This window comes from Leopardus geoffroyi, chromosome B3, assembly GCF_018350155.1.
Source record: "Leopardus geoffroyi isolate Oge1 chromosome B3, O.geoffroyi_Oge1_pat1.0, whole genome shotgun sequence".
In the NCBI taxonomy this organism is placed as follows: Eukaryota; Metazoa; Chordata; class Mammalia; order Carnivora; family Felidae; genus Leopardus; species Leopardus geoffroyi.
This window is the reverse complement of record NC_059337.1, coordinates 25,840,557-25,865,806: the sequence shown is the minus strand read 5'-3', so window position 1 is coordinate 25,865,806 and position 25,250 is coordinate 25,840,557. Positions and strand designations below refer to the sequence as shown.

At 37.6% G+C, this 25,250-nt stretch overlaps 1 protein-coding gene across 3 annotated transcripts in view; it reads left to right on the top strand.

Moving 5' to 3' along the window:
- The window catches only part of GABRB3 (gamma-aminobutyric acid type A receptor subunit beta3), a 469,312-nt gene that overhangs the window by 388,909 nt on the left and 55,153 nt on the right, over positions 1-25,250 (top strand). For all 3 annotated transcript variants that reach the window (XM_045448928.1, XM_045448927.1, XM_045448929.1), the window contains one exon: positions 284-504. In XM_045448928.1, the coding sequence (XP_045304884.1) occupies positions 284-504 (221 nt within the window). The remainder of the gene's footprint in view (positions 1-283; positions 505-25,250) is intronic.

Here is a 25,250-nt window from a genome sequence, read left to right as displayed (position 1 = left end):
TATGTCTGTGTGGCTATTGCTTAAATGCCAATTTGTCTAGTCTGGTTCTTGTCTAAATAAAACAGAGGATTTTTTTTTTTCTAAAACAGAGGATTTATTAGCATGATTTATACCTATTAAACCTAGTATTTATTTGCATTTACAAAAAAGCAACCAAGCTTCCAACCCTGCCTGAAAATAATACCCACTTCTTCTGGATTCCAACCTGAATTTGACCAGTCATGGAGGAAATATGCCTGTGGCTGAGCACAAACTAACTTTTTCCTTTTCTTTCCCCCCCCAGGATTACACCTTAACCATGTATTTTCAACAATATTGGAGAGATAAAAGGCTTGCCTATTCTGGGATCCCTCTCAACCTCACGCTTGACAATCGAGTGGCTGACCAGCTATGGGTGCCTGACACATATTTCTTAAATGACAAAAAGTCATTTGTGCATGGAGTGACAGTGAAAAACCGCATGATCCGCCTTCACCCTGATGGGACGGTGCTGTACGGGCTCAGGTCTGTCTGCCTTTTCAGGGCTAATTTTGCAGTTGCATGACGCATTGGCATTGAATTTCTCACTTGAGATGATTATAGAAGTGAGGCCATGTCTTCAGATTAATTAGGAGACATCCACGGAACACTGAGATTTGCGCGGGCACACACGCACATACACACACACACATCTTATAAGATTTGGTGTATTACTGTTACTATAAATAGTCATCACACAAGGGAAAAACCATCTCCTTGGACTGATTTTAAATAATCGCATTGCCGTATCTGAGAGCACAGATTCTCTGAGGACGGATTTCCTATATCATAGCCACAAAGGCTGTAATGAATATTGCTCTGACACTGCAGAGGCTTTCAATAAAGTTGTCCCAAAGCTGTTTGCTGAGGTGAAAAAACTGTCTAGTTTTGCCATTATATGGGATAGTCTCCTCAGAGCTTTATGAGGTAGTGTCACCAATATTTACGGGAATGACTAAATGCAAGGCTTCCTGATGAGAATCATCTCACCAGGTCTCATAATGAAATCACTTGAATCAGGACACCAGACTGCTGCCTGGAACCCTGAAGAGGCTCTGGGCTTTCCTGGTTGCCCTGGAAACCACCAGACCTTCCCATAATGCTCCACCACAGTTGGTGGCTAATTATTATGAATATCAACCTTGCTAAATGGTGATCTTAAAAATCTTTTGTCTCTTGTGCTGATTTTGTAATGATTTTTATTTTGTTTTGTTTTAGAGTAATTGTGTGTGGGTGTGGATGTGTGCACGTGTGTCTTTCCTGATCTCGTGGTCTAAAAGTGCTTTTGAGATCTTCTAGGAGTTACCACAGTTTTGAGAGGATGATGGTGGATATCTTGAACAAAATATGTATCATAAAATATTGTGAGACCATAGGCCTTTTACTAAGATTCCAATAGATCTTAGTGAAATCATAGCAACATACATTTATATCCACACCACTGACTTTTCATGCTTCAAATTAGGGAAGGGCTTATTTAACATTGCCTTAAGTAGAAATGTTGAGTGACTTTCTCAAAACAGCAATATATAGAACAGGAGTCAGATTTTAGTGAAAATCAGACTTTTTTTTTTAACTTTAAGGAGGAAAAAAAGTGGTACATGTCAACAAACCTATGGTATTTCTATAATAATTGATGTTTCAGGTTGATGTTTCTCTGGGGCATTTTAAGCCTCTTTCATTTTTGCTTGGAAATTTAAAAAATGGATGCAAAACTCCAGAGGTTCTGAGAAGTACATCAGTTTTACGAAAGGTTACCCAGAAACTATGTGAGCATAAAATGAAGAGTCATGTCCCTCATTTACCTGCCCCACCTCCCGCCAAAATGAATAGAAAAACTATATGTATGTGTAGTGGGGGGAAGAGCAAAAAGAAGCAATATCAATAAAAATTAAGCCTAGGCTTGCCTTTTTAAATAAAATTTGCTATTTGGGTTCTCTCCATTTTTATTTTTGTGTTCTTTATTTTCTTACCAGAGGTAGAAAATTTAGTATGCCTCCTTTGAAACTTTAACTGTTAGGAGAATGCCTATCTGGCTGCTATAACAAAATACCATAAGCTGGATGGCTTATAAACAACAGGTATTTATTTCTCACATTTCCGGACACTGGATCCAAGATCAAGGTGCCAGTGGCTGGGGAAGGCCCACTTCCTTGTTGATAGTAGGCACATTGCCACTGTGTCCTCACCTGGTGAAAAGGGGAAAGGAGCTCTGTGGGATCTCTTTTATAAGAACCTAACCCCATTCATGAAGGATCCACCCTCATGACCTCAGCCCCCACTTCCTAATACCACCACCTTTGGGGATAGGATTTCAACATATGAATTTTGGGGGCACTTAAGCATTCAGATCATAGCAGACAGAATGATATGAATCCAAGAACTGTAATAAATTTTCAAGCTCCATTTGAAACTGCTGGATTTAACAACACAAAACACAAGAATAAGAAAAGCCAAGAGAATAAAACTATATCTTTAGCTAATACCCTGCCTGTATAAATATAAATATATATTTATGTTATATTAATATTTATATATTATTTAATATAATAATATTAATATATATATAAAGTAATTATATAATAAGCCCATGGAAATTTTTCAATAATAAAATTGGTACAATAACTTTAACTACTCTCCAGTCAAATTACATCCATTATACATCTCAAGCAACCTCTTAAATCAGTAAATGGATTTCTAAATAAATAGCTGTTTTTATTCAAATGCAGTCTCAATATACTCCTTAGATCTTTATTTAGAACCTCATATTTTTGAAACAGTTCTTTAGATCTTTAGGGACCTGGACAAGCTGTCAGAAAGAAAATCTCTAAACAACAGACTGCCACATTCTGCATATGCTTAACAGCTACACTGTGCCATCTGATTCCTTTTGAAATTGACTAATCTAGAAATTTCTGCCTTTAGATTTAAAAATCACAAATAGCTATAGAAATTAATTTGAATTTTAAGTTGAAGTTTGACTTGAATTTTTGGACAAAAAGCACATTAGTATTTCAAAATAATGTTATTGAATTCATGTATATACATATTCCATGTTATTCCTTGTGAACTGAAGTAACATTTTTATATATTCTATTTCACACACACACACACACACACACTCACACTATAAGTATTGTGTTTTGGGTTAAAAACACTGTGAGTGTTTACATTGATAGGAAACCCTCTATCCTCCTCTTGGCCCCAAATCCTACCTTCTCTTTGCTCTCTTTCTACTTTTGTGATCACTGAATCATGTTGGTGACATGGCAAACCCAAGATGTGCCAGTGTATAAAACCCCAATGACACATTATATCTTTTTGGTACTAGGTACCATGGCATGAGCCTGAATGAGGTCTGGTGCAGCTGAGGACTTTAGTGAGTTAAATTCCCATTAAGGGTTATGGAGCACTAGGATTATTATTTATCTCCTGCTTAAAAGCAGGTGCTCCTGATGAAGGTCCAGCCCAATAGGGATTGCATTCTTACTGGCTATATCCCTGAGATACTAATTGTCCTAGCTATATCCCTGAGACATTAAGGTTGGATTTATCTCCCCACTGGAGACTGGGATTGGCCTATACCCAGCTATACCACAGTAGCTTACGCTGGTAGGTCAGTCACCATTTAACTCCTCTAGGCTCCTATTGCTATTCATATTCAGCCATTGCAGTACAGGATCAATAAGAACTTTTGCTTTATCGAGCGTAGATGAAGATCTCTGGCTGTGGATGAGCTGTCCATGACATGGGCTTGTACGTCATCTCAGTCTTATTCTGGGAAATCAATCCATTACTCTGATGACTCTACAAAAGTGGCCAATGACTGCTCACACAGATACTTGAGAGTGATCATGTTCTTGTAATGACAAAAGGTCATTATAAATCATGAGCTATTTTTTCAATGACTCTTACAGCCCCTTGAATTTGAAACTTGGGCTATCACTAGCTTGAGCTTGTTGGTTTGGGCTCATCTGAATAAAACAATGAACTGAGCTTTGTGAACATGTCTCAGTCACTATGTGATGTGACACAATGCTCTTGATAGGGCATTCATACCATCCTAAAATAAAACTGGGGCTCTTTGAAATTTCCTTTGTGCAGCCAAACCTTTTCAGGAACTAGGAAGATCTTGGCTAAGATGCTTATAGATCTTGGTCCTGTTCCTGTCACAGTTTTTGTGTTTTCTTTGGTGCTGGGCTCAAGATTTTTGCTGCCTGTAAGAAGGCAGAGTCATTATCCCTCTACAATATTCCCATCTTTCTTTTCCAGTCAACTGATCATCTGATATCATTGAATATCTCACCCTGCACCAGTGAGTAAACTTTGCAACATGATCTTTTCTTCAGGCCATGCATTTGTCTTTGGAACATTTTTCTTATGTTAGGAACTGGTAATAGGTTCACAAAATAGTAATTGATTTGCTTCAAAAAGCATCTGAGAATCTAAGGCTGAGTCATCTTCATCAAAAAAGCATAGCAATATTCTACATGAAAAGCTTATTGCAAAATATATTGGAAAATACATTGTAACATTCCCACTTGCTATTAAAAATACTTAAAATTGTTAAAGTTGCCATTTTTATAATTAAGAGGTTTAATGCAATGCCAAGATGAAGCTACAACTTATTTCACTAGATTCAAATTAAGTCACCTAATTGGTTTGGCTGCCATCTTATTCCGAAACTGTATTTCCTATGGTGGTTCTGATCAGACATCTTTTTCCCCTAGAAAAGACCTAAGCTTACAGAACTAATAAGACTGATGTGATTTGAGCATAGGTGTGCTTAATTCCCAAACTCCCGTTTTGTCTCTGGTTCCCAGTTACTTTTATGTAAGTAAATAACATATTGATGAATTACTTTCTAAAAAGGATTATGCCAATTTTTTTACTCTTATCAGCAATAAATTACATATTTAGGGTTGTGACACATGCTTCAGACTTTATCATTTGGCTACTGTAAATAACCTATTTACTTCATTCCTCAAACCTGTTTAAAATCACTTGTTCCATTTTAAATTCAAGCTCATAAAATTGTATCCTTCTTACGCTCCATTCATTCTTCCCCTGTTTTTAAGGACACTTTCACACCTTCACTTCAATCACTCCCACCACTCTCATTTGATGACATTACCTCATACTTTAATTAAAAACACAGAAACCTTGGGGCGCCTGGGTGGCTCATTCACTTAGGCATCTGACTTCAGCTCAGGTCATGATCTTATGGTTCATGAATTTGAGCCCCACATCGGGCTCTCTGCTGTAAGTGCAGAGCCCACTACTGATCCACTGTCTCCCTGCCTTTCTGCCCCTCCTTCTTCCACCAACCCTCTCAAAAATAAATAAAACAAAAACAAACAAAAAACCATGAAACCTCTTCATCTTCTGATTTGCAACGAGACCATCTGACATGGCTGTTACTCTTTGACTCTTGCACTCACTCTTTATCATGTTTCTAGTATGCAGACCTTCCTTCTACTCTTCATAAATATCAAGGATGAGGATGTTCCTGTCTTAAGGCCTTTGCACATGCTCTTTGCTGGATGTAATACTTCACTTGTAGATACTCGTGTTTTAGCATCATAGAGTACTTACATAATTGAAGACACTTCAACCGTCACCTCCACAAGGGGAATCCTATTCTGATTGTCTATTCCCTTGTTTTGTTTGTATTATAGCACTTAGTCAGATCTAACATTATCTTGTCAATATCTTGTTATTTATTGACTTTTGTAATTACCCATGATGGTGGGGAACATGAGAATATAAATTCTCTGAGAAAAGAACTGTCTCTGTCTTATTATTCCATCCCAAAAATCTACTATTGTCTTGGGTGGAAAAAAAATATTGTATGAAAATTAAATTTAAATTCTAATTCTTCTTTCTGTAGTACTTTTGTTTTTATATTTTCCATTTAGGTTCTTAATCCATCAGAATTTATCTTGGTGTATATAAGGCAGCTTTTCAAATTTTTTCTTCTCAAATAGTCAGCTATTTGTTTCTATACTTACCAGTTTATCTTTCCACATGAACAATGATTTGTTTTAGCAAATTCTAAAAAATACAGTTTGAAATGTTGGCTGGAATTATGCTCGATAAACATTGAACAAATGCTATACTATATTCAATCTTTCCTACATAACTGTGACTTTTCTGCATTCATTCATGTCTTCATTCATGACTTGTAGCAGTTTTATCATTTTCTTCAGACAGCCGTCTCATATATTGGTAAGGATATTCCTATTTTTTATGTGTGATACTGTTAGGAATGGGATCATTTTTGTGTTATTTTTAAACTGTCTTCTACTGATATGTGGGAAACCTATAACCTATTTGTTTATAGCTCTTTGTTTAGGCATTTATCCAGTGTCATATCCATCCAGGCTTACAGTTTAGTTAGTAATCTTCAGAATTTTAGTCTAATAATCATAATGCTTATAGTGATGGGTTTTTTGTGTTCATTTTCATTAGTTTTACTCTTATTTCTATTTCCTGTTTTATTGCATTGATTTCTGCTTTCAGAAAATGAAACACAGTAGGGATAATAATGTACAGTATTTCCTAGTTCTTTGTTAAAAGAAGAGTGCTTCTTGCATCCCACTATGAAACATGATTTGCATTTTCAGTTTACGGTAATTATGACTCATTCTTTTACTTCCATTAAAGCAATATATTTATGGGGGCATCTGGATGGCTCCGTTGGTTGGGCATCCAACTTCAGCTCAGGTCATGATCTCACGGATCATGAGTTCGAGCCCCATGTTGGGCTCTGTACTGACAACTCAGAGCCTGGAGCATGTTTCAGATTCTGTGTCTCTGTCTCTCTAGTCCCCTCCCCCACTTGAGCTCTGACTCTTTCAAAAAAAATATAAATACAATATAAATTAGTTTCTGGGAACTATCTCATGAGTTGAATAACACAGATATCACAAAATTATGGAGTTTATATTCAACAACTAATTATAAATCAGATAACTGACCCTAGATTACTTTTTCTTTACATATCAGAAGTAAAAGTAGTTTATTAATTAACTCTCTGTTTGCTCATTTTCCTAACTTAACCTGTAATTGAGATGTAATAATTCCCTACCTTGATTCATCCTTGAATTCCTTACATAAATCCTATTTTATCATGGTGGGCAATACTCTTTAAAAACCATTACATTTGTTTTGTCCATGGCTAATTTACAATTTTTTTAATTGATATATAATTGACATACAATGTTCTCTTAGTTTCAGCTATGCAACATGTTGATTCAACAATTCTATATATTACTCAAGCCTACCATGATATGTGTAGTCATCGTCTTCACCATGCAATATTATAATATGATTGGCTATACTCCCTGTGCTGTACTTTCATTCTGTGACTTATTTATTTTATGACTGGAGGTTTGTACTTCTTGATTCTCTTTATGTATTTCACTCATCCCCCCACCCTCTCCCTTCTGGCAGCCACCAGTTTCTTCTCTGTATTTAAGAGTCTGTTATTTATTGTTTGCTTGCTTGTTTGGTTGTATTCTACATAGAAATGAAAGCTTACAGTATTTGTCTTTTTCTGTTTGACTTACTTCTCTTAGTATAATACCTTGTAATTTCATCCATATTGTTGCAAATCGCAAGAATTCATTTCTTTTTATGGCTGAGTAATATTCTATTCTATGTGTATGTATCACATTTTCTTTATCTAGTCATCTGTCAATGAATGCAGGTTGCTTCCATATCTTGGGTGTTGTAAATAATGCTGTAATAAACATAGGGGTGCATATATCTTTCTGAATAAGGGTCTTCATTTGGGGTGGCAGGTAAATGTCCATAGTGTAATTACTGAAATATATGGGATTTCTATTTTTATTTTTTTGAGTAACCTCCATACTGTTTTCCATAGTGGTTGCACTAATTTACGTGCCTACCAATAGTGCTTGGGGGGGTCCCTTTTCTCCACATCCTTGCCAACGGTTGTTATTTCTTATCTTTTTTTAATACTTAATACTTGCCATTGCCTGGTGCGAGGTGATAGCTCATTGTGGTGTTGATGGTTGATGGATGATGGATTGATGTTTTTCTTGATAATTAGTGATGTTTAACTTTTTTTTTTTTTGTATTTCTATTGGCTATCTGTATGTCTTTGGAAAAATGTCTATTCAGGTTCTCTACAAATGTTTTAATCAGATTTTTTTTTTATGTTGAGTTGTGTTCTTCACATAGTTTCAATATTAATCCCTTATCAGATATATCATTTGCAAATATCCTTTCTAAGTCACTAGATTGTCTTTCTGTTTTGTTGATGGTTTCCTTTGCTGTGCAAAAGCTTTATATTTTGGGGTAGTCCCATTAGTTTATTTTTGTTTTTCTTTCCCTCCCCTGAGGAGAGATATCAATAAATATGTTGTTATAATTGTTCTTTTATAATTGCATAAACAAACAGTTTATTGTTTTTAAGCATACCTTGTGATCTAGTCATAATGCAATTTTGTTTGTTACTCACTATCCCCTTATACACTGTTCATTGGGGTATGAAATTTCTTCACCATGGGTAAAAATTTTGGCAGATATCATGGTTTTCTGCCCATGTTTTAGTATTAGTTCTTTTCCATCATTATGTTACACAACAATTCTGAAGTCAGTGTTTAATACTAAATTCAGATTTAGCATTATTATTTTCCCTTTCCACAGCCCAGCCTTATTACAGACTAGAAGCCTGTAATGGCAAAGGACGGGTAGTTGACTTTTCAGCCTTTCTGATTCTATTTCTCTTCTATAACCGACCCCCACCCCACAACCGAGGTTGATAACAATGTGACTCCTCCCATTGTGAAAATTTTGGAGTTGGAGGGAAAATAAGAAAAGTTTTACTTGAACAAGTACCATTTTCTTGTGACTTCATACTCTTTGGACTTAGAAGATACTGAAAATTAACACTTCTCAGAGTTTCCCACCATGAGGCACCTTTCTCCAGCTGGTCCCTTGACCGGCACTGAAGGTTAGGGGAGTAGGAGGATAGGATATGTTTTTATTTCATGACGTCTCTTGGAACTCTTTTCTCAGCTCTAGGAATCCATCTTTCATGGTCAGCTTTTCTCTCTCTGCCATCTTGGCAGGCCTCTTGTAGAGAACCCAAGATGACTTTGGATTTTCCTATTTTTACACATAGCTCATGTGTGATCCACAGGAAATATGCCTGCATTGCTATTATGACGATCCATTCCCCATTCAGTTTCCTCTATTCTGCTGCCTCAAAACTACTCAATTTGTCCCCAGTGTGAAACAGGTACCATTGCTCCTGGAGTCCCAACTGAAGGTATTAATCTCCTAGAAGGATGGCTGGAAACTGTCTCAAGAAATCTATTCCCAGATTAATTCTTTCTCTCTTATTACTGTGACTCTTATTAAGATCTATGACTTAGCTGAAACTTCTAAGAACCATGAGCCAATTCACTGAAATTCCTTAGTAAATTGTCCAATGGTGAGGTGGTAAAGTGGGGCACTTTCACACATTTGTGATATATACCATATAGATTCTGTTAAATATATCAATGGATTACATCTGTCTTTGTATTTCATGGTATGTTTTGACATAATATGAATCAAGAAGATTTCTTTTAATATGTTCTGTAATAGATTATATTATACAAGTAAATATTCCTAAAAGATTAGTATTCCTGTAAGTACTCTAAAAAATTAGTTATAAATATACACATCATATGAAATGTTTTCTATAGATGCATGGTATGTTGAATAGGTTCTTGAATGACATTTTCTACCCTGGCACACATGGCTTCAATTTCTGCTATACTTTTATGTCTCTCTAGGTTTTCTTCTTGCATCAATCTTGAAAATTCATGTTTTTCAGGAAAATTCTCTCTATTTTAAAGATGTTTTTATTGAGTGACATTAGCAAAATAGCAGACTAAGAAACTTCAAGCTCTTGTTTCTTTATAGAAATATCAAAAATAGGCAGAAGCTGTCTGAAACAACTTTGTAGGAGCTCTGAAAAAATATTCTAAAGTTTGCAGAAACCAACCAAATGCCAAATAAAGGAAAAAACTATATTAAAAAGAGTTGGAAAGTTTTGTGATATTTTTACCTGCCATTTCCCCAACCCCTCCCTGATGCAAGGGCAGGTAGGAGCCCAGTTGCCAGTTTCCTCCCTTACGCTGGTGGCACAGAAGAGACCTTGTTTGTAAATTATGGTGTACATATGTTCTAAACTGTCTGGAGGATACCTTAAGGACTGAAACAAGATGCTCATATCTATTTTGCATAACTCAAAATGCAGGCAGGAAAAAAGTCAGGTTATGGTCATAAAGGCTACAATATGTCTAACTCATGGATGTCTAGGTCAAGAGACTCAGGGTAGAAATATAAAATAGATCATGTAAGGCTCAAAGAAGAAGCTGAAGTAAGACTCTGAGAAATCATGTTATTCAAAAGCAGTTAGGGGTGCCTGGTGGCTCAGTTGGTTAAGTATCCAACTTCGGCTAAGGTCGTTATCTCATGTTTCATGAGTTTCAGCCCCGCATTGGGCTCTGTGCTGACAGCTCAGAGCCTGAAGCCTGCTTCAGATTCTGTGTTTCCCTCTCTCTCTACCACTCCCCTGCTCACATTCTGTCTCTCTATTAAAAATAAACAAACATTTAAAAAAAACAATTAATTATACAGAATTAAGAAAGTTATGCATATACGCAGGCAAAACATTCTCAGAAAAAGTCCTGAGAAGACCTTAAGTTTTTACCCTGGCTGATCCCTAAACTCAGAGCCATCCTAGCTATGTGGTGAAGAATGTGCCAGGACAGAGCCAGTCTACAAAGACAGAAGAGGTGGCTGTTCTCTCTCTTTATTTGTTTGCTTGAGTTTTTGTTTGTTTATTTTAGCTCCTGTCATTCAAAAACATCTTTGTTGAAACATCAGCTGAACATGAACTAATAGAACAAAGATTTTGCTGATTATACTGACAAGGAAAAGTCTTTTTAAAACATGATTAGAAATACTTCAAAATAAATGGATAAAGCCTTCCTAAAAATGAACAACAATAGAAAGAAGAAAAACTTGATTGTCAGGGTTGTAACATTATAATAGTCAAATGCCCAATTTTCAAGAAAAAAATATTGCAAGACATACAAAGAAAAAATAAAACATGACTCATTCAAAGGAAAAATAAATAAATTGACAAAACCATTCTTGAATATACAAAAACATTGGATTTACTAGATGAAGACTAAATTGTCTGCCTTAACTATGCTCAAAGAGCTGAAGGGAAACATGAACAAAGAAACTGAAGGAAATTGAGAAAATGATGTATGAATAAAATGAACAGAATGCAATAAAGAGATAGAAGTTTTAAAAGGAACCAAACAAATCCTGAAGCTGAATGACACAGCAATTGAAGTATTCACTAGAGGGAATTTCACCCAGATTTCAGTAACCAGAAGAAAGAATAAGCAAACTTGAAGACAGAACAATTAAAATCAAGTAGGATAACAGAAAGAAAAAAGATCAAAGAAAAATGAATGAAGCCTAAGGGACTTGTAAGAAACCATCAGGTCCACCAAGAGATGGGAGTGAGAAAGGTGTTCAAAAATTATTGGAAGAAATATTGGCTAAAAAATTCCTGAAGTTGATGAAAAATATGAATCTATAAATCCAAAAGGCTCAAAAAGCTCCAAGTAGGACAAAACCAAAGAGACCAACACAAAGACACATACAATTGAACATGAAAAGTCACATATACAGGGAGAATCTTTAAATCATCAAGACTGAAGTGACTCATCCTATATAGGGGAGCCTCAAAAAAGATTATGGGCCATTTTTTTCCATCAGAAGCCTTGGAGGCTAGAAGGCAGGGGAATGATTAAATATTTGAATTGTTGAAAGATAAAACCTAGGAATAGCAAATTCTAAATCTGACAAAACTGTCCTTCAGGAGTAGGGATTAATAAATTCCCAGGTAAACAAAAGCTGAGGGATTTTTATTACCACTATACCTGTGCCTCAAAAAGGCTACTTTCATTTCAGTTTGAAATGAAAAGATGCTAGACAGTAACTTGAAGGTATATATAGATTTTTTAAAAATCTCCAGTAAAAGTAAATGAAATGAGTATTACTTTAATTTTTTTTGTAACTTCATTTTTTCTGTTATTGAAAAGACACAAGCTTAAAAATAATTATAAAGCTTTGTCATTAGCTACATAAGGTATGAAGATGCAACTTGTAGCATCAATAACATAGGGTAGTGCAAAGCAAATTGAGTAGAGATTTTATATGTGGTTAAAGTAAAGCTTATGTTAATTAATATTAGATTATTATGTCAGGATGTCCTATATAATCTCCAGGGTAACCAAAATGAAATTGTCTATAGAATATATGTAAAAGAGGAGTGCCTGTGTGGCTCAGTCAGTTAAGTGCATCTGACTCTTGATTTCAGCTCAGGTCATGATCTCACAGTTCATGAGATTAAACACCACATCAGGCTCTGCACTGACAGTGTGGAGCCTGCTTGGGATTCTCTCTCACTTTCTCTCTCTCTGTACACCCCCTGATCATGGGTGCTTTCTCTCTCAAAATAAATAAATAAATAAACTTAAAAATAAAGAATATACATAAAGGAAATGAGAAGAGAATCAAAATATCTCACAAAAAAAGTCAGCTAAACAGAAAAAAAAAGATAGGGGAAATGAAGGAACAAAAGGCTATAGGACATACAGAAAACACCAAAAAGAAAGAAGCCTTTCCTTATTCATGACCACTTTAAATATAAATAGATTTGGTGTGCCTGGATGGCTCAGTTGGTTAAGTGCCCAACTCTCAATTTCGGCTCAGGTCATGATCCCAGGATCATGAGATCATGCTTTGCATTGGGCTCTGTGCTGGATATGGAACCTGCTTAAGACTCTCTTGCTCTCTCTCTCTCTCTTTCTCTATCTTTCTTTCTCTCTCTTTCTCTCCCCCTCCCTCACTGTCTCTAAAATAAATAAATAAATAGATCATAGATGATAGATAGATAGATAGATAGATAGATGATAGATAAATAGATAAAGAATATAAATAGATTAAACTCTTCACACAAGAGCTAAAGATTGGAAAAATGGATAAAAAACAAAACAGGGTCCATCTATATGCTATTTATGAAAGACTCACTTTAGTTCTAAAGACATAATAAATTTAAAGTGAAAGGATATAAAAATGTATATTCTATACATATAGTAATGAAAAGAGAGCTGAGGTGGCTATACTAATATGAGATTAAATAGACTTTAGGTCAAAGACTATACTAAGACAAAGAAAAATACTGTATATTGATGATAATGACAAGTCAATTGTCCAAGATTTGATGGTTATAAACATATATACATGAGACATCAGAATTTCAAATATATACAGAATTGAAATGAGAATTATACAGCTCTACAATAATTAAAAAATATATGAGATGCTGGGAAGCAATGTTAAGAGGGAAATTTATACCTGTAGACATATACATTGAAAAGAAGAATCGAACTATCCTAGTTCCCTATCTTAGGGAACTAAAAAAAAAAAGAGTAAATTAAAATGAAAGCTAGCACAAAGAAGCAAATAATAAAGGGTAGAGTAGAGATAGAAAAAATATAGAGTACTAATGCTATGTAGAAAAATCAATGAAATGAAAATTTGGTCCTTTGAAAAGATCAACTAAGTGGACAAATCTTTAGTTAGACCAAGAAAAAATAAAGAAGACTCAAATAACAAAAATCATGAATGAAAAGGAGAACATTAGTACCAATTTTACAAAATATAAAGATTTTCAAGTGAATACTATGAAAAATTATATGCCAACAAATGAGATAACCTGGATGAAATGGACGAATTTATAGAAGCATGCAAAACTGATATATAAACAAAGAAAATATGAACAGACTTACAATTACTGTAGCAATTGAATCAGTAACTTAAAACAAAACAAAACAAAACAAAACAAACCAGCCTTGGACCACATGGCTTCACTGGTGTATTTTACCAAATATGCAAAGAAGAATTACCCCCAGTTAAATCAAGTGAAGAATTAACCCACAAAAAGTCAAACTCTTCCCAAAAACTGATAAGGGCAAAATGCTTCCTTACTCATTCTATGAAGCCAACATTACCCTGACACCAAAGCCAGAAAAAACACTATAAGAAAACCACAGATCAATAACCCTTATTAATATTAATGCAGAAACCCCCCCCAAAATTACTAGCAAGCTGGATTCAGCAACACATGCCTTGATAAAGTGGTACTTATTCCTGGAATGCAAGTATGGGTCAACATAGGAAAATAACATTAAAAAAAATGAAAAGAAAAAAAACATATTTCAATTGATGCAGAAAAGTATTTAACAAAATTGAACACCCTTTTATGATAAAAATGTGCAAAGAAGTAGGAATTGATGGCAACTCCCTCACATGATAAGGAACATACATTAAAAACTTCCAATTAAATTCCTATTCATTTGTGAAAAGCTGAAATCTTTTCCCTTAATATCAGTAACAAGGATGTTTACTTATGCTATATCTGTTTTAATTGGAAAAGGAGTAAATTTGTCTTCAGAAAATATGATTTTATGTAGAAAACCTAGAGATTTCATGCAACACCTCCCCCTAACCTGTTCTTCTAAAAAATGAATTCAACAAGACTACATATTTCAAAATCAACACATAAAAAACCAGTTGCAGAGAAACCTGGAAGATGGCAGCGTAGGAGGACACTGGGCTCACCTCGTCCTGCTGATTGCTTAGATTCCACCCACATCTGCTTAATAACCCAGAAAACTGCCAAAAGACTACCACAAAGGACTCTCCACTAGATAAGGACTAGATAAGAGGCCCACAGAAGAGGGTAGGAAGGGTGGAGAGGTGGTGCACGCTACATGGACTGGCAGGAGGGAGCCGGGGAGGTGGAGGCAGAGCCCACCTGGCAAGGCAGAGCCCCCCAAAGTCTGGCTTGCAAAAGCAGAGGGGCTGAACTCCGTGAGTTCTGACAACCAGCGGGACTTAATATCTGGAATTTGAAAAGTCAACAGCTCTGCTCTTGGAGAGAGTGGAGGCCAAGAGGATGCCAGGAGGGAGAGTTGTTGAGCCCCAGAAAACAGAGCTCAGCTTCGCTGGGGAACAAGGGCTGGCAAGCACCATCTCTCTCTCCCATTCCCCAGCCGAAATTCCAAAGGGAACGAGTTCCAGTCACAAAACTTGCTTGCACCATGCAAATGCCCACAACAGTGCTTCTGTGGATCCATCCCTCGGACAGGCCTGCCTCCCTCCCGGTGCTGCAGGGCCCCTCCTTTAGGGGACCACCAACTGCAAAGCTAGCTAAGCCTTCCTCTCCCACCCCTGTGCACCTTGCGGATCCACCCCATCTAATACACCCTTGGCCAGATCCCATCAAGACAGCACCACAAGCCTGGCAGTGTGCAAGCAGCCCAGACAGGGGCCACATCACTCCACAGTGAGTCCTGCCCCTGGGACAGAGGAAGATAAGGTACACACCAGTCTTACTGTGTCCCCAGCGGTGGGCTGGGGGCAGACATTGGGTCTGAATATGGCCCCACCCACCGACACAAGTTTCTCCTGACAGAACAGGGGAAGTGCCCTGAGTTTGGGGCTACTCAGGGAATACCCAAAATGATGAAATGGAAGAATTCTCCACAAAAGAAACTCCAGGAAGTAGCAACAGCTAATGAATTGATCAAAAACGATTTAAGCAATATAATGGAATAGAATTTAGAATGATAGTCATACAGTTAATTACTGGGTTTGTAAAAAGCATACAGGACAGCAGAGAATCTATTGCTACAGAGATCAAGGGACTAAAAAATAGTCATGAGGAACTATAAACTGCTATAAATGAGGTACAAAATAAAATAGAGCCAGACATAGGATGGATTGAAGAGGCAAAGGAGAGAATAAATGAATCAGAAGGTAAAATTATGGAAAAAGAGGAAGCTGAGAAGAGAGATGAAAAATCCAGGAGTATGAGGGGAGAATTAGAGAACTAAGTGATGCAATCAAACAGAACAATATCCAAATCATAGGAATTCCAGAAGAAGAAGAGAGAGAGAAAAGAGCTGTAGGGGTACTTGAAAAAATCATAGCTGAGAATTTCCCTGAGCTGGGGAACGAAAAAGGCATTGAAATCCAAGAGACACAGAGAACTCCCTTCAGAGGTAACTTGAATCGATCTTCTGCATGACATATCATAGTGAAACTGGCAAAAGAGAAAATTCTGAAAGCAGCTAGGGATAAACAGACTCTAACTTACAAAGGTAAGCTCATAAGAGTAGGGACAGACCTATCTACTGAAACTTGGCAGGCAAGAAAGGAATGGCAGGAAATCTTCAATGTGATGAACAGAAAAAAATATGCAGGCAAGAATCCTTTATCCAGCAAGTCTATCATTCAGAATAGAAGGAGAGATAAAGATTTTCCCTAACAAACAAAAATGGAAAGAATTCATCACCACTAAACCAGCCCTACAAGAGATCCTAAGAGGGACTCTGTGAGTGAAATGTTGCAAGGACCACAAAGTACCAAAAACATCACTACATGCATGAAACCTACAGACATCCCAATGACTTTAAACCCATATCTTTCTTTTTTTTTTTTTTTTTTAATTTTTTTTTTCAACGTTTATTTATTTTTGGGACAGAGAGAGACACAGCATGAACGGGGGAGGGGCAGAGAGAGAGGGAGACACAGAATCGGAAACAGGCTCCAGGCTCTGAGCCATCAGCCCAGAGCCCGACGCGGGGCTCGAACTCACGGACTGCGAGATCGTGACCTGGCTGAAGTCGGACGCTTAACCAACTGCGCCACCCAGGCGCCCCTAAACCCATATCTTTCAATAATAACACTGAATGTAAATGGGCCAAATGCTCCAATAAAAAGACATAGGGTATCATACGGGATAAAAAAACCAAGACCCATCTATTTGCTGTCGGCAAGAGACTCATTTTTGACCTGAGGACACCTTCAGATTTAATGTGAGGGGATGGAGAACTATCTATCATACTACTGGAAGTCAAAAGAAAGCTGGAGTAGCCATACTTATATCAGACAAACTAGACTTTAAATTAAAGGCTGTAACAAGAGATGAAGAAAAGCATTATGTAATAATTACACGGTCCATCCATCAGGAAGAGCTAACAATTACAAATGTCTATGTGCCGAATACCGGAGCCCCCAAATATATAAAAACAATCACAAACATAAGCAACCTTATTGATTAGAATGTGGTAATTGCAGGGGACTTTAATACCCCACTTACAACAATGGATAGATCATCAGACACAGCATCAATAAAGAAACAAGGGCCCTGAATGATACATTGTATCAGATGGACTTGACAGATATATTTAGAACTCTGCATCTCAAAGCAACAAAATATACTTTCTTCCTGAGTGCACATGGAACATTCTCCAAGATAGATCACACACTGGGTCACAAAACAGCCCTTCATAAGTATAAAAGAATTGAGATCATACCATGCACACTTTCAGACCACAATGCTATAAAACTTGAAATCAACAACAGGAAAAGTCTGGAAAACTTCCAAAAGCATGGAGGCTAAAGAACACCCTACTAAAGAATGAATTGGTCAACCAGGCCATTAGAGAAGAAATTGAAAAGTATATGGAAACAAACGAAAGTGAAAATACAACAATCCAAACGCTTTGGGATGCAGCTAAGGCAGTCCTGAGAGGAAAATACATTGCAATCCAGGCCAATCTCAAGAAACAGGAAAAATCCCAAATACAAAATCTAGCAGGACACCTAAAAGAACTAGAAGCAGAACAGCACAGATACCCCAAACCCAGCAGAAGAAGAGAAATAATAAAGTCAGAGCAGAAATAAGCAATATAGAATCTAAAAAAACTGTAGAGCAGATCAATGTAACCAAGAGTTGGTTTTTTGAAAAAATAAACAAAAAAACCTTAGTCAGGCTTCTCAAAAAGAAAAGGGAGATGACCCAAATAGATAAAACCATGAATTAAAATGGAATCATTACAACCAATCCCTCAGAAATACAAGAAATTATCAGGGAATACTATGAAAAATTATATGCCAACAAACTGGACAACCTGGAAGAAATGGACAAATTCCTAAGCACCCACACACTTCCAAAACTCAAACAGCAAGAAATAGAAAACCTGAACAGACTCACAACCAGCGAAGATATTGAATCAGTTATCAAAAATCTCCCAACAATTAAGAGTCCAGGACCAGATTTAAAGCAGAGATAATACCTATCCTTCTCAAGCCCTTCCAAAAAATAGAAAGGGAAGGAACACTTCCAGACTCATTCTATGAAGCCAGCATTACTTTTACTCCCAAAGCAGATGGAGACCAGCAAAAAAAAAGGGAGAAATACAGGCCAATATCCCTGATGAATATGGATGCACAAATTCTCAGCAAGATACTAGCAAATCTAATTCAACAGAATATAAAAAGAATTATTCACCAAGATCAAGTGGGATTCATTCCTGAGCTGCAGGGCTGGTTCAACATTTGCAAATCAATCAATGTGACACATCGGATTAATAAAAGAAAAGATAAATCCATATGATCCTGTCAATTCATGCGGAAAAAGTATTTGACAAAATTCAGCATCCTTTCTTAATAAAAATCCTCGAGAGAGGCGGGATAGTAGGAACATAGATAAACATCATAAAAGCCATTTATGAAAAGCCCACAGCTAATCTCATCCTCAATGGGGAAAACTGAGAGCTTTCCCCCTGAGATCAGGAACACGACAGGGATGTCCACTCTCTCACTGTTGTTTAGCATAGTGTTGGAAGTTCTAGCATCAGCAATCAGACAACAAAAGGAAATCAAATAAATCAAAGTTGGGAAAAATGAAGCCAAACTTTCACTTTTTTGCAAATGGCATGATATTATGCATGGAAAACCCAATAGATTCCACCAAAAGTCTGCTAGAACTGATACCTGAATTCAGCAAATTTGCAGGATACAAAATTAATGTAAAGAAATCAGTTGCATTCTTATACACCAATAGCGAAGCAACAGAAAGATAAAGAAACTGATCCCATTCACAGTTGCACCAGAAATCATAAAATACCTAGGAATAAACCTAACCAAAGATGTAAAAGATGTTTATGCTAAAACTATAGAAAGCTTATGAAGGAAATTGAAAAAAGATACAAAGAAATGGAAAAACATTTCATGCTCATGGTTTGGAAGGGTAGATATTGTTAAAATGTGAATACTCCCCAACGCTATCTACACATTCAATGCAATTCCAATCAAAATGACACCAGCATTCTTCTTGAAGCTAGAACAAGCAATCCTGAAATTTGTATGGAACCACAAAAGACCATGAATAGCCATTGTAATATTGAAGAAGAAAACCAAAGTGGAGGCATCACAATCCCAGACTTTAGCCTCTACTACAAAGCTGTCATCATCAAGACAGCATGGTATTGGCACAAAAATACACAGAAACCAGTGGAACAGAATACAGACCCCAGAATTGGACCCACAAATGTATGCCTAACTAATCTTTGACAAAACAGGAAATACTATCCAATGGAAAAAAGACAGTCTCTTTAACAAATGGTGCTGGGAGAACTGAACAGCAATATGGAGAAGAATGAAACTAGACCACTTTCTTATACCATTCTCAAAAATAAACTCAAAATGGATGAAGGACCTGAATGTGAGATAGGAGACCATCAAAACCCTAGAGGAGAAAGCAGGAAAAAACCTCTCTGACCTCAGCTGCAGCAATTTCTTACTTGACACATCTCCAAACTCAAGGGAATTAAAAGCAAAAATGAACTATTGGGACCTCATGAAGATGAAAAGCTTCTTCACTACAAAGGAAACAATCAACAAAACTAAAAGGCAAATGACTGAATGGGAAAAGATATTTGCAAATGACATATTGGACAAAGGGCTAGTATCCAAAGTCTATAAAGAACTCACCAAACTCCACACCCGAAAACAAGTAATCCAGTGAAGAAATGAGCAGAAAACATGAATGGACACTTCTCTAAAGAAGACATCTAGATGGCCAACAGGCACATGAAAAGACGCTCAATGTCACTCCTCATCAGGGAAATACAAATCAAAACCACACTCAGATATCACCTCATGCCAGTCAGAGTGGCTACATTCCAGCCACTCTGGAAAACAGTGTGGAGGTTCCTCCAAAAATTAAAAATAGATCTACCCTATGACCCACCAATAGCACTTCTAGCAATTTCCCCAAGGGATACAGGAGTGCTGATGCATAGGGGCACTTGTACCCCAATGTTTATAGCAGCACTTTCAACAATAGCCAAATTATTGACAGAGTCTAAATGTCCATCAAATGATGAATGGATAAAGAAATTGTGGTTTATATACAATGGAATACTACTTGACAGTGAGAAGGAATGAAATATGGCCTTTTGTAGCAACATGGATGGAACTGGAAAGTGTTATGCTAAGTGAAATAAGTCACACAGAGAAAGACAAATACCATATGTTTTCACTCTTATGTGTATCCTGAGAAACTTACCAGAAGACCATGGGGAAGGGAAAGGAGAAAAGAAAAAGTTACAGAGAAGGAAGGAGGCAGACCATAAGAGAGCTTAAAAACTGAGAATAAACTGGGGGTTGTTGGGGAGGTGGGAGTGGAGGGGAAAGTGAGTGATGGGCATTGAGCAGGGCACCTGTTGGGATGAGCACTGGGTGTTGTATGGAAACCAAGTTGACAATAAATTTCATATAAAAATAGTAAATAAATACCAGTTGCATTTCTATATGTTAAAAATGAGCAATCGAAACAGGAAATTAAGAAAACAATTCCATTTAAATTAGCATCTGAAAGAATGAAATACTTAGGGACAAATTTAATAATGGAGGCAAAAGACTCATACACTAAAACTATAAAACTTTGCTGAAGGAATTTAAAGAAGACATAATTAAATGGAAGACATCTTGTATTCATTGATTGGAAGACTTGGCATTGTTAAGATGAAAATACAACCTAAAGTGATCTACAGATTCAGTGCAATCCCCATCAAAATCCCAATTCCTTTTTTCTGTAACATGGAAAACCCCATTCTAAACTTCATGCAGAATTATGGAACCCCAGATATCCAAAACAATCTTGAGAAAGAAGATCAGAAATGGACGTCTCGCATTTACTGATTCAAAACTTACTATAAAGCCCTGGTAATCAAAACAGTGCAATACTGGCATAATAATATACACACTGACCAGTAGAATAAAATAGAGTTCAAAATAAACTTTTACATATATGATCAAATGATTTTTGACAGGGGTGGCAAGACAATTCAATGAATAAAAGACAGGATACTTAATAAATAGTGCTGGAAAAGCTGAATATCCACATGTAAGAGTGAAGTTGCATGCTTATACCAGAGACAAAAATGAGCTCAAAATGGATCATAGATGTAAATGTGAGAGATAAAAGTATAAAAGTCTTAGGAAAAGATGGGAAAAGCTTCATGACATTAGATTTGGCAATGATTTCTTGGATACGGCATTGAAGTGCAGGCAACAAGAACAACAACACAATATAAATTGGACTATAGCAGAGAATTCTGTGCATCAAAGAACACAGTCAACAGGCTGAGAAGACAATCAGTGGAATGGGAGAAAATATTTGCAAATTGTATATCTGATATGGGTACTTAATATTCAGATTATGTACAGAACTCCTGCAAGTCAACAACAACAAAAAATCAAGCGGTTTAAAAATAGCCAAAGGACTTGAAGACACTATTTATCCAAAGAAGATATACAAATGGCCACTTAGCATGTGAAAAGATACCTAACATTACTAGTCACGAAGGGAATGAATATCAAAACCACAGTGAGATATCATTTCACATCCATTAAGATGGCTATTATTTAAAAAAAAGAAAAAGAGAGGGGGGAGAAGATGGCGGTGTAGGAGGACGCTGGGCTCACCACACGTCCTGCTGATCACTTATTCCACCTACACCTGCCTAAATAACCCAGAAAACCGCCAGAGGATTAGCAGAACGGAGTCTCCGGAGCCAAGCGCAGACGAGAGGACCACGGGAGGGGGGTAGGAAGGGCGGCGAGGCGGTGCGCGCTCCACGGACTGGCTGGAGGGAGCCGGGGAGGAGGGGCGGCTCACCGTCCAAGCAGAGCCCCCGAGTCTGGCTTGCAAAAGTGGAGGGGCCGGACGGACGGAGTGTGTTCTGACAGCAAGCGCGATTTAGCATCTGGGAGGTCATAAGTTAACAGCTCTGCTCAGAAAGCGGGAAGGCTGGAGGACAAAGGGAGGGAGAGCTGCTGAGCCCCCGGATGACAGAGCTCAGTTTGGTGGGGAACAAAGGCGCTGGCCAGCGCCATCTCCCCCGCCCATCCCCCAGCCAAAATCCCAAAGGGAACCAGTTCCTGCCAGGGAACTTGCTCGCTCCGTGCAAACACCCAACTCTGTGCTTCTGTGGAGCCAAACCTCCGGCAGCGGATCTGACTCCCTCCCGCTGCCACAGGGCCCCTCCTGAAGTGGATCACCTAAGGAGAAGCGAGCTAAGCCTGCCCCTCCTGCCCCCTTGCACCTTGCCTACCCACCCCAGCTAATAGGCCAAATCCCCAGCACCACAAGCCTGGCAGTGTGCAAGTAGCCCAGACGGGCCACACCACCCCACAGTGAATCCCGCCCCTAGGAGAGGGGAAGAGAAGACACACACCAGTCTGACTGTGGCCCCAGCGGTGGGCTGGGGGCAGACATCAGGACTGACTGTGGCCCCACCCACCAACTCCAGTTATACACCACAGCACAGGGGAAGTGCCCTGCAGGTCCGCACCACCCCAGGGACTATCCAAAATGACCAAACGAAAGAATTCCCCTCAGAAGAGTCTCCAGGAAATAACAACAGCTAATGAACTGATCAAAAAGGATTTAAATAATATAACAGAAAGTGAATTTAGAATAATAGTCATAAAATAATCTCTGGGCTTGAAAACAGTATAGAGGACAGCAGAGAATCTCTTGCTACAGAGATCAAGGGACTAAGGAACAGTCCCGAGGAGCTGAAAAGCTCTTTAAACAAAATGCAAAACAAAATGGAAACGACGACAGCTTGGATTGAAGAGGCAGAGGAGAGAATAGGTGAACTAGAAGATAAAGTTATGGAAAAAGAGGAAGCTGAGAGAAAGAGAGATAAAAAAATCCAGGAGCATGAGGGGAAAATTAGAGAACTAAGTGATACACTAAAAAGAAATAATATACGCATAATTGGTATCCCAGAGGAGAAAGAGAGAGGGAAATGTGCTGAAGGGGTACTTGAAGAAATAATAGCTGAGAACTTCCCTGAACTGGGGAAGGAAAAAGGCATTGAAATCCAAGAGGCACAGAGAACTCCCTTCAGACGGAACTTGAATCGATCTTCTGCACGACATATCATAGTGAAACTGGCAAAATACAAGGATAAAGAGAAAATTCTGAAAGCAGCAAGGGACAAACATGCCCTCACATATAAAGGGAGACCTATAAGACTCGTGACTGATCTCTCTTTTGAAACTTGGCAGGCCAGAAAGGATTGGCACGATATTTTCAGTGTGGTAAACAGGAAAAATATGCAGCCGAGAATCCTTTATCCAGCAAGTCTGTCATTTAGAATAGAAGGAGAGATAAAGGTCTTCCCAAACAAACAAAAACTGAAGGAATTTGTCACCACTAAACCAGCCCTACAAGAGATCCTAAGGGGGATCCTGTGAGACAAAGTACAAGAGACATCACTACAAGCATAAAACATACAGACATCACAATGACTCTAAACCCGTATCTTTCTATAATAACACTGAATGTAAATGGATTAAATGCACCAACAAAAAGACATAGGGTATCAGAACGGATAAAAAAACAAGACCCATCTATTTGCTGTCTACAAGAGACTCATTTTAGATCTGAGGACACCTTTAGATTGAGAGTGAGGGGATGGAGAACTATTTATCATGCTACTGGAAGCCAAAAGAAAGCTGGAGTAGCCATACTTATATCAAACAAACTAGACTTTAAATTAAAGGCTGTAACAAGAGATGAAGAAGGGCATTATATAAGAATTATAGGGTCCATCCATCAGGAAGAGCTAACAATTATAAATGTCTATGCGCCGAATACCGGAGCCCCCAAATATATAAAACAATTACTCATAAACATAAGCAACCTTATTGATAAGAATGTGATAATTGCAGGGGACTTTAACACCCCACTTACAACAATGGATAGATCATCTAGACACACGGTCAATAAAGAAACACGGGCCCTGAATGATATATTGGATCAGATGGACTTGACAGATATATTTAGAACTCTGCATCCCAAAGCAACAGAATATACTTTCTTCTCGAGTGCACATGGAACATTCTCCAAGATAGATCATATACTGGGTCACAAAACAGCCCTTCATAAGTTTACAAGAATTGAAATTATACCATGCATACTTTCAGACCACAATGCTATGAAGCTTGAAATCAACCACAGGAAAAAGTCTGGAAAACCTCCAAAAGCATGGAGGTTAAAGAACACCCTACTAACGAATGAGTGGGTCAACCAGGCAATTAGAGAAGAAATTAAAAAATATATGGAAACAAATGAAAATGAAAATACAACAATCCAAACGCTTTGGGACGCAGCGAAGGCAGTCCTGGGAGGAAAATACATTGCAATCCAGGCCTATCTCAAGAAACAAGAAAAATCCCAAATACAAAATCTAACAGCACACCTAAAGGAAATAGAAGCAGAACAGCAAAGTCAGCCTAAACCCAGCAGAAGAAGAGAAATAATAAAGATCAGAGCAGAAATAAACAATATAGAATCTACAAAAACTGTAGAGCAGATCAACGAAACCAAGAGTTGGTTTTTTGAAAAAATAAACAAAATTGACAAACCTCTAGCCAGGCTTCTCAAAAAGAAAAGGGAGATGACCCGAATAGACAAAATCATGAATGAAAATGGAATTATTACAACCAATCCCTCAGAGATACAAACAATTATCAGGGAATACTATGAAAAATTATATGCCAACAAATTGGACAACCTGGAAGAAATGGACAAATTCCTAAACACCCACACTCTTCCAAAACTCAATCAGGAGGAAAGAGAAAGCTTGAACAGACCCATAACCAGCGAAGAAATTGAATCGGTTATCAAAAATCTCCCAACAAATAAGAGTCCAGGACCAGATGGCTTCCCAGGGGAGTTCTACCAGACGTTT